This window comes from Lathyrus oleraceus, chromosome 7 (genome assembly GCF_024323335.1).
Source record: "Lathyrus oleraceus cultivar Zhongwan6 chromosome 7, CAAS_Psat_ZW6_1.0, whole genome shotgun sequence".
Taxonomy (NCBI): Eukaryota; Viridiplantae; Streptophyta; class Magnoliopsida; order Fabales; family Fabaceae; genus Lathyrus; species Lathyrus oleraceus.
Genome location: NC_066585.1, coordinates 473,451,850 through 473,463,055, shown reverse-complemented (window position 1 = coordinate 473,463,055; position 11,206 = coordinate 473,451,850). Strand labels below are relative to the sequence as shown.

Genomic DNA, 11,206 nt, shown 5'->3' with positions numbered 1-11,206 from the left:
TAATTATCAAATTCAAAAAAATAATGAAGAAGGAGAAGTTATAGGACAAATATAAATGTAGTTATCAAATTAAAAAAACAAATCAATTAATTATAAATTGAAGTTGAGGATAATTAAGGAATAAAAATAGGCCACACAAATACAAAGATAATTATAAATTCAAAAAAATAATGAAAAAGGAGAAGTTATAGGACAAATATAAAGGTAGTTATCAAATTAAAAAAAAACAAATCAATTAATTATAAATGGAAGTTGAGGATAATTAAGGAATAAAAATAGGCCACACAAATATAAAGGTAGTTATAAAAGAATAAAATAGTAAATACAATTGCTTAAATGAAAAATATAATAAAGGGGAAAATATTTCATTTATGAATAGATATAGATTCTCTTGAACTAGAGTTTTACCATAATTCTTGCAAATTCTAGAAATTAGTTTTTCCAGTGTGCAGAGTTTGCTGATTTATAATTCAAAATATAGAAAAATATAGATTTTGTTCTATAACTATATGAGTGGTGAATATATAAAAAAAAAAGTGGGTGGTTACTGAAATGGAATGTGTCTGTAGTGTGCATCAAAGCAATGTGTGAAAACCAAAAGGATAAAAGCCAAACAAAACAACACTAAGGGCCCGTTTGAATCAGTTTTGCTTTTCACTTTCTAAAATATGTTTTATAAAATTATTTTGAAAAAGTATTTTTAAGAAGAGAATTATTAAAAAATTTATTTGGTAACATGACTTTTCAAAACTGTTTTAAAAATGAGAAAGTAGAAATATTTGTTTGGTAAATTATTTTTAAAAACAGTTTTAAAAATGAGAAAATAAAAAATGATAACTCAATTTTTAAAAATTACTTTTTTAACTAATATAAAATGAAAAAGAATTTTAATAAATAATAATTAAATTTCTAATGACTCATATTTAAATATACAAATGTAAATTTTATTATTAAATAAAATCGAGATAGAATCTTCTTATGATAAAATATATGATTTAATTCCTTTTTAGAGTCAAAAAGTTATCAAAATTTTATAGCGTATATTAATATCTGAAGCATACATATGAAATCAAACTAACATAAGTATTTAGAAATAACCACTAAATATTAAAAAGTATATCAAAATTATGATTAACCTAAATATTATTTTTGAAAAAAAAATAATTAACAATACGTGAGACCTATTTTTTAAAATAGAGTTTATATACTTTTAAATTTTAATAAAATATATGTCAGCTAAAATAGTATTTTTATTTATATGAACAGATTAATAATTATTAAATTAAAATAAAAATTTATAATTGTGTAATTGAAACAAATTTAAAAATTAATTCAAATTTTTAAGTGTTACTATTATCAACTTAATATTAATACTATATTATATTATTATACAATTTAATAATGCATGTAATATATAGAAGAAAAATTGAAATAATTTATTCAGATCTATTGTAATATTGTAAGTTAAGTATATATGAAACAAATCAATATAATTGTGTTTTGTTGTAAAAAAAACTAAGTTAATAATTTACAATATTGCCATTAATGAAAATTGGTTGTTTTTTCCGTGTTTTTGTATTTTTAAAATACGCAGAAAAATATTAAAAAGTGAAAACCAAAACACAATTTAGTAGTTTTGGTTTTTTAATTTTAAAAACAATCAAAATTGAAACAGTTTTACAAAACAATTTTTAAAAAAATAAACCAAACAATCTTTTTAGTTTCTAAGTTTTTGAAAAGAAAAAAACAGTTTTTAAAAAGTGAATCAAACAGACCCTAAATATTTTTCTAATCTAAACTAAACATACATAATGGTTTTCTTTTTGGGTAAATAAACTGCGCATGTTCTATTTGACACTTTGTGAAAGGGAAAAGTCTTTCTTGAGATACCTTAAACAGTTTTTCAATTTACAATATCAAACAATATTTATTGCATTTTAGTTTATCTACTTATTTTTTTAATTACTACTAATAAAAATGATTTTGTTATTAAAATTAACATAACTATTAATTAATTTGATGACAGTAATGCTATTGGCCATAGTCTGTTTCTGTAATGACGTCATTGGTGTAATTGCATACAGAAAAAATATTGGACAGAAGCAATGGAGATGTAGCTGTTGATCAGTATCATCGTTATAAGGTACTGCTACATCCAATTCTTTGAGATTAATTTTCATATATCATAAATGTAAAGTTCTGTATAATGTAATCCATTATAATTCATTATTTGTATAAATATTTTAGGCTAAATAAATCAAATGACTTTAGTTATAAAAATGTTTAATTTATTGAAATGTAAAAAATCTTTACACCGTTAATGTATATCAATTAACTCTGTATATTTGACCTTATGAAGCTCTAATATCATGTTTGCAATTTTGCTTCTAGTATATGTCCTTACCATTTTTACATGTTAATAGGATGATGTTGCAATCATGAAGTATATGAACACAGATGCATACAGATTCTCCATCTCATGGCCAAGGATATTGCCAAGTAATAGCAAATGATTCAATTTATTCACATCCTTAAAGAGTTTCATATGGTTGAATCATTCATTTAAATTAACAACTCTAACAAATACGCAGAAGGAAAAGTAAGCGCAGGTATCAACCAAGAAGGAATCAAATATTACAACAACCTCATCAATGAGCTACTCGATAATGGTAATGCATAAATCATACTATTTTAGGAGGGAATACTATATTACTAGTATATCATATTATTGATTGATGGAGTTATTGATCCAGGTCTAGTACCATTTGTAACCCTTTTCCATTGGGATCTTCCCCAAGCCTTACAAGACGAGTACGAAGGTTTCTTGAGCCCCAATATCATGTAAGTTTCACGGAACAAATTTCTATATGCATGATCCATGTTAGAGCATTATGACATTGTTTGATCCATAAAGCTTGATTGTTCATGTTTTTGTTGTTGAATCTCTTTATGCAGAAATGATTTTAGAAATAATCTTTTGGAACACAAAAACTGCAAATGAAAAGCATTGTTATGCAAGTTCTACTAATGAAATGATGAAATACATACCATTGGACCAGAGATAGGCACTTTAAGATCCAAATGACCTTCAATATGATCATGCATCCTAGACTTTATATGGAGTGTCTTTCAAATATCTAAATGCATTATAATCACCTATATGAGTCTGGACATGTATGACATCTTCATACGACATTTAAGCTAACTTGCATGTTCATGGATGCATCAAAACATAAGCCTATACTACGATTTGCTAGATGATGTCACTACGCCAAATAAGGGAAAAGAGGGCGCTTATTTTGGCCTATAACAGCGCTTTTAAGCGCCCTCTAAAGTGGCGCTGGCATAGGTAAAGACAGCGCTTTGTTTTCATGGAGAAAGCGCTGTCTAAAGTGGCCACATTATAGTGCGCTTTCAGAAAAAAGCGCCCTCTGGAGTGGTCCATAAAGGGACACCTTAGAGGGCGCTTTCTGGAAAAAGCGCCCTCTAAAGTTGTCAATGTAAAGTGTTTAGAGGGCGCTTTCAGGAAAAAGCGCCCTCTAAAGTTGTCAATGTAAAGTGTTTAGAGGGCGCTTTCAGGAAAAAGCGCCCTCTAAAGTTGTCAACGTAAAGTGTTTAGAGGGCGCTTTCAGGAAAAAGCGCCCTCTAAAGTTGTCAATGTAAAGTGTTTAGAGGGCACTTTCTGGACAAAGCGCCCTCTAAAGTGTTAGTTATTTTAAAAAAATTTGTTTGAAAAACAGTGGATATTTAATTGGTAACCTGTTCGCATGCTGCAAAAGTGTAAAATTCATATTGATTTCATCCTTTAATCCAATGTTATACACCATTAATCCATTGATATATACAACATGAATCCATTTATATACAACATTAATCCTCCATATATACAACATTAATATATGATTCTTTGATCAACAATATACAACAACATATTCATGATTTAGTAAAAGTACAACAACAATATACAACATATATACAACAACAGCATACAACAACAACATTCCATACATATATGTACAACAATATACAACCTAGCTATATGATTCTTTGATCAACAATGAATTGACACAATTCATCCTTCATTTCATCCAAATTTGCTCTTGAGTAAGATTTGTATTCCTCAAAGTACTACAATTAAGAGAATAAAACATATTCATGATTTAGTAACAAATTAGATGAAATATCCGATAATATTAAAATAAACCCTAAGTTATTATTCCATACCATTTTTGGGATGTCTATACGATTCAACGCAATGATGTCTCTCATAAATCTCAATACAAAAAATCCGCAATCGACCGAATTATTTTGCTGAGGACACTACACAGAAAAACAAACAATATATATATAGTTAATTTCTTACAAACACTATTATAAGCAAAAAAACAAACACTATTATAAGCAAAAATAAGATACTTAATATATACCTGAACTCTGACCCAGGTAATGTCCTTCCTATTGCGGTAATTCTTTTTCGTTCTAAATTTTATTATTGCCCTAACAAAATAAAAACGTATATTGAGATCAATCTGACAGACATAATTAAATATACAAATACACACGAATATTTAGGGGAATTTCACTTACGCGTCAACCGTCTTCTTCATATTCGGATATTTACTCCAATCACCCGATAAAGAATCGAGATAATACACTATTAGTCTCGAAAGATCCATAGCAACCAACACCCAGTGACCACTGTAAAATAAAACAAAAATTTAGATGAATGAAAATTTTCTACGTAAAAGATATACATAGATTAGAATGAAATTATTAGAAAGAAAATCTAACCCGTTGCCAGAATTAAACGGTAAAAAATACAAACTGGGTGTAGTATTATCGCCGGCCGCCATGAATCTATCGACTAGATCATTCTTTACGGATGTTGGATTTTTCGTTATTAACGTTGCGTTGATACGGGAAGCAGCGATAAAATTGAAACGGTTACACAATTCATTTTCCCGCATCAATGTTACATACATATACCTTAAATAGAAACATAATAAACATTAGACTACTCATTGAAATGTGTAAATAAATTGTTCAACTAAGTAAATTATAGATTGATCGGAGTACCATATGTATGTATGAATGACAGCGATGCCCAATTCGGTGTGTTCAAAAAGTTGTTGGAAGTCCTCCTTTGCAATTATTTCGAAATGAGCAGCTCCGAAAACACCTTCATCAAAATCTATAGTACGAATGGCCCCGTGCATAATATCGGACTCATCCACCATTTTCTCAAGACGCATCATAATTTGAGATTTTGTCCCGGACGTCGTTGGAATATCCTTAGCAGCGCTTTTCAACTTTCGACCGGGAACCTAAAAATTCATATAAAATAAATCATGACTTTTTGTGATGCAACAGAATCGTTGCGTATATAATTCAATGGGTATATATATTTGTACCTCTTTTTGAGATGCAACCGACTCGATGCGTCTTGAAATCCCTTTACCAACTTTATGTGTGGGTCTTGTAGGAGTCTAACATTACCATGTAATAAGGATTGATTAAATATGATAATTGTAGCTGAATTGAAATGTGAATACTAAATATTCATAATCATTTAGAACATATATACCTCGGCATCAGGGAAAATTAGATCTGACGGCCAACCAACAAAGGATCCGACTGCATCTCGCATCAACGTTGTCTCTGAAACAACGTCAGGTAATGGTAGAAGGGCGTCCGTATCTAATACAAGGTCAACCGAAACTTTCATAAATCCCACCGGGAGGGGATTATGGTGAAGTAATTCACCCGAAGTATTGTGCACTTTTCCCTTGTCAACTATGCGATAAGTTGGTGACGATAGATACAGCTGACAAGGTGAAATGCCCTAAACCAATAATAAATGTTATTGTTAACGTGTATATGTGTCAAGTAAAAAAGTGTTATTTTAATTTCATAATAACATATATAATTACCTCGGGAAATTTCGGTTGATAATTGATACTAGCTCGGTCACTAGTATCTTTTGCCTCGGAAGCGCACCTTTCCTCTCTATACCTTGCATTCTCGTTTTGCAGTTGGAGTACTTGTGCCCTTAACTCCGCCAAGGTCTCCATCACCTCTTTGTTGGTAGGATTTTTTGTTTTTGGTTTTTTATAAAATGACGACGGAGTCACACCAAAACCCTTACCCCTCACACGACCGGAATACTCAGGAACATTTAGTACTCGACTAAGTACGCTCCTGCAATCCTGGACCTCGGTTGAAGGTAAGGTTTGGGATAAAGTCTCCTGAAATATTATTAGAGGAGATTAAAATGAATTATATGTCTAACAAAATTTTCGATATAATTAAAGAAATAATGTTACATATACTTACACATTCGTCATAAACATTTTGGACCGCTTCAACGACAGCCCCATCCTTCCCAACCCGAGCAGCCTTCCATAATACGTGCTCCGGAAGAGATGTTGCGTCACTTTTCTCCTCGGCTAGCTACACATTGAATTAGATTATAAGATCATCAATTATAACATATTGTGACAATGTATAAGCTCATAGCATTTGAATATACTCACAATTCTTTGTTGTAACCGTGCATATCCCGTACGCCCTTTTTTGTACGGATACGCGGGTTTTGATGCCCTTTTCCGATTTTTGTCGCTTACTTCCTGGATAAAAAAGTTTAAGGCATATTAGAACCAAGTAACTTAACAATTATATATATAATACCATAATTAATAGACATTACATGGAATTTTTCGTTTCTTCGTTTGGCGACAAAGTTATCCCATTCATCGGCTGAAATAATCTCGGCATACTTCATTGGCCGTTCTGCTTCAACAAATTTTCCTTCCTCATCCTTGAGAAATTTGTTGGACAAAAAGGATCGAAATCCTCGAAGTCTTTTTCCGGCCAATTGAATACAATATTTTTGCCGGCTTTCATCGATGTGAAAGGATCTCTAAAAAACATACACATGGAGTGTGTTATTATAAAGTAATATTATAACAATATATGGTCAACAAATAGTCAAAAAAAAAACACATAACAATATATGGTAAGTACCTGTATCTCCGACCATATTTTTTCTTTGCCAACCTTCAAGTCCGGACTTCTCCAATTATCACATGTAATCGGAATATGTTGTCGAACAAGGAAACCAATGTAACTTGCCAACATTGAACCGTTAGGCTCAATTAGTTGGTCTTCAGCACTCCAATGTACTTCAAATTTTACACCCTTGTCTCTTGCACGAATGATTGACTTCATAACAGTCAATCCTCGTTTGATTTCTTTTTCAACATTGTTACGTGATCCATTCGCGTCATGGGTATCGTCTTGGTTAGCCATTTTATCTGTAATATAGAAATGATTCAATAAGACCCAAGTAAGACAATGATTCAATACGTGAACACATTCATATACCTTCCATTTCTCTCATGTTACAACAATCTAAACTCACACACACCTACTGCATGCAAAAGACCAATGCAAACTTATGGTGTTTGGAACATGAACAAACTTGCATCCATAATCATCAAACTTCCAAGCACAAGCTCAAACACACTTCAAATGATATCAGTTTTCAATCAGAAATAAAAAACTCAGTTTGCCCTAAACAACATTAATCAACATAATGCACAAAATGTAAAACTAAGTTTAGAAAATGCCCTAATCAAACACATGAAGAAAGTGAACGGTAACGATGGAGAAGAGAAATACCTTCAAGGTGACGGTAACGATGGAGAAGAAAGTGAACAGTGACGGTGGGCGCAGATAACTCAGTGAACGTGAACGCAGCAGCAGAAAAAGGCGACGGCGACGATGACGGTGAGGGAGGGAGAACGAACGGAGGACGAGAGTAATCGCAGTAGAGAGTAATCGAAGTAGAGAGAAAACCCAGTTACGTAAACGAAATAGCTTATAGAGAGGGAAAATAAAGAGACATGCAGTATATGTTATAATTTTAATGTTTACTAAAGGGGACCTTAGAGGGCGCTTTTGTAAAAAAAGCGCCCTCTAAAGGGGACCTTAGAGGGCGCTTCTGAAAGTGCTCTCTAAGGCTTTCCAAAAGCGCCTTCTAAACTGGAAATGTACATGGACTTAGAGAGCGCTTTTTTAAAAGCGCCCTCTAAGGGTAACCTTAGAGGGCGCTTTCACTAAAGCGCCCTCTATTGTTGTCCCTCCATTTCCTCATTATTATTTTTTTGGCTTCACTTTAGAGGGCGCTTTGTTACAAAAGCGCCCTCTAAAGGAGGCCTAAGAGGGCGCTTCTAAAAGCGCTCTCTAAGGCTTTCCAAAAGCAACTTATAAACTGGAAATGTACATGGACATAGAGAGCGCTTTTTTATAAGCGCCCTCTAAGGTTACCCTTAGAGGGCGCTTTCAATAAAGCGTCCTCTATTGGTGTCCCTCCATTTCCTCATTATTTTTTCGCTTCACTTTAGAGTGCGCTTTGTTACAAAAGCGCCCTCTAAAGTGCGTTGTCTATTCCAATAGTATGCTCCTTATTTTTTCTCTTCACTTTAGAGTGCGCTTTTGTAATAAAGCGCCCTCTAAAGGGCGCTGTCTATTCCAGTTTTTGGCGTAGTGTGTGTGTTGTGTTTCTTATGCGTAATAGACTGTTACAGTTTCTGTTAAGTAACTTTTATCATTAGCTAGGATTTACTTTCTGTTGAGTTCATGGATAATTATTATTTGTAAACTCACAAACTATTCTGAATGAAAATATGATTTGCGATTACATGTCCTATATTTTGTGAAAACTATATATTTCTACTATTTGATGTCTATACCCCCCGGAGGCATTGTCTATTTGTAGATTTATGTTAAGAATTCATGCATTAATTTCTGTTTGTTTTAATCCCTACAAAAATAAATTCTATTAAGTCTATTGATTAAATACAGTTGCTCGGTCCAGTTGATGGAACTCGTGGATTTCTGAAAGATAACTCAGCATTATATGTGGTAAGTTAAAAAAAGAACGCTTCGAATTTCTATTGATACTTTTTAGATTCATTTCATATATTTGTATACAACATAGACATTTCATAAAGCTTTCATCTAGAAGATCTTTCAATTGCAATTTGTAGAGTAACCTTTGCCTGCCATAATGCATTAGTGCTTAGGGGGTTATGATGCCTTTTCCTCTTGGTTTTGACACTATATTTAGCTTTTTTTCAGTTTAAACACCACTTTTATCCTTTCTTTTCTGGTTTAAACACCACCCCTAATTATTATCTTTTTCTCAATCTCTGTCCTCCGAATTATGGAGCTCTGACTTCCTTATTGCACTATAAAGATACGTAGCCACGAGAATGTGAATCCTTGGCGAGCACCTTTCTTTATTTTATTTGTCCTCTCCGGTTCCACGAACTACGAGACTCTGACTTTCTCATTGCACCATGAGAATACGTAGGCATGAGGGTCACAATCCTCCTCGAGCACTCTCTTTCTAACCCATTTTCTGTTTTGCATGTACTTAAAGATAACAACACTCATTCAAGCAAGAGCATTCAAAATGGTTCCCATGAAGTACTGTGGATGTGAGGGATGCTAATACCTTCCTCTTGCATAACCGACTCCGTATCCGTTTTTCTACTTCCCTTGTGTTTTATCGATACTTTCCCTTCCCTCTTTAGGGATAAATAAAGTTCGATGACGACTCTGTTGTACCTTCAAGCGTACCATGTGTTTGGTGCGTACACCATTTTGTCAGTTATCTTCATCGCCACCATAAATTAGCCCTCCCACATTCGTGTAATATACCTACTAGAGCATGTGAGTCTCGCTCCTCTTGTAGGGATAACACACCTTATACTTTTTTGGACAATACATTTAGTTTTAAAGACACTAGACACACTTACTTAACATCTTAAGACACTGATGATCATTTGTAGATTAACACATAACACATCATACCTCATGTATTTGTTAATCAAAACTCAACGGTAGCAAACTCATAATGTGGATCAAAGATTTCCTTATTCCAAAGGCTCAACAACCCAAATATGTAAGAAAACTGATAATGTAAGAAACAAAATCAAATTACTTAAATTCAACCAAAACTCATTTCAACATTAGGAAGGAAGCTCACCATATGATAAACTCCGAAAAAAACCTTATCCTTAAAAGAAGAATTTTTGAATTACACAAATTGAGGTAGTGATTGTTAAACTAAATGACATTGTGCATGTGAATTAAATCCTAACAAGCAATGTAGAACTCATTAGACCATAACCGAGAATAATAGTTTATTAAGGTAGTTGATTTGATTTCTGTGATTGTTTTGAAGATGAAGGTTGTTGTAGGAGGTAGAATCTTATGAGATCAATGTTTCGAGGAAATGAAGAAAGGCCATTGTTTGGTTGATATGGGGCATCAAAACAAAGTTAGGTCATCTATCTATATAAAACTGTTAATTGAGAGAGAGAGAGAGAGAGAGAGAGAGAGAGAGATATATATATATATATATATATATATATATATATATATATATATATATATATATATAGAGAGAGAGAGAGAGAGAGAGAGAGAGAGAGAGAGATCTTGAAAATGAAGGAATCATTGTAAGGAAGCCACATACAAGTCGTGCTTGGGTTCTTGAGGGTTTGGGGAAACACAAAATGAAATCCTTTGAATTGACAAAAAGAAACGCAAAAGAATTAGAATATGTTTAATTAAAAATATATACCTATGGTTCTTTTTCAAACGACATCCAAGGATATATAACAAACAACGTTACATGTGTTTAGGGCAAACTGAGTTTTTTATTTCTGATTGAAATTAAATAATAATTGATTCAATATTTACCATCCAAACATGAAGTCGAGACCTCGTTTTGAAGCATAAACATCGGTCTTCGCTGTAGTGGCCGGCTCATACCAGAGTAATAATAAGTAATTTTCTTTAAACAATAGAAGACCTTATATTTGATCCGGTACAAATTTACAGCAGCAGAATGAGCAAGAAGCTGGTTGTGTGCAGTCAAATATGGTTCTGTCCCTGAATCACCTCCTGTGCAATTCAGATTTAACCAATCTGAACATCGACCCGGTGCGAACTTTCCGAATGCATAAGCATTCATGCTCACACTCCATGGTTCATTTATAGTAATCCAATGTTTCACTCTATCACCAAATTCCTTGAAGCAAAAGTTCAACATAGTCTCTAAAATCATTTCTGCAAGATTGCGAATTACATATGTTAATCAATAATCTATAGTCATAAAAAATAATTCTAAACA

The 11,206-nt window shown here is 32.5% G+C and overlaps 1 protein-coding gene across 1 annotated transcript; it reads left to right on the top strand.

The window, feature by feature from the left end:
- Positions 1-1,873: 1,873 nt before the first annotated feature.
- Positions 1,874-3,056, top strand: LOC127106867 (cyanogenic beta-glucosidase-like). Its single transcript, XM_051044160.1, has 5 exons — positions 1,874-2,143; positions 2,424-2,499; positions 2,592-2,669; positions 2,754-2,841; positions 2,956-3,056. Exons 2-5 carry the CDS (start codon positions 2,439-2,441, stop codon positions 2,999-3,001), a joined length of 273 nt encoding a protein of 90 aa, XP_050900117.1. The 5' UTR covers positions 1,874-2,143; positions 2,424-2,438; the 3' UTR covers positions 3,002-3,056.
- Positions 3,057-11,206: the final 8,150 nt, after the last annotated feature.

Excerpts from the sequence above, each read along its gene's own strand:
- LOC127106867 (XM_051044160.1), top strand. The coding sequence starts at position 2,439 with ATGAAGTATATGAACACAGATGCATACAGATTCTCCATCTCATGGCCA. Across the intron at positions 2,670-2,753 it reads CAATGAGCTACTCGATAATG|GTCTAGTACCATTTGTAACC; the intron begins GTAATGCATAAA and ends TTATTGATCCAG. Across the intron at positions 2,842-2,955 it reads TTCTTGAGCCCCAATATCAT|AAATGATTTTAGAAATAATC; the intron begins GTAAGTTTCACG and ends CTCTTTATGCAG.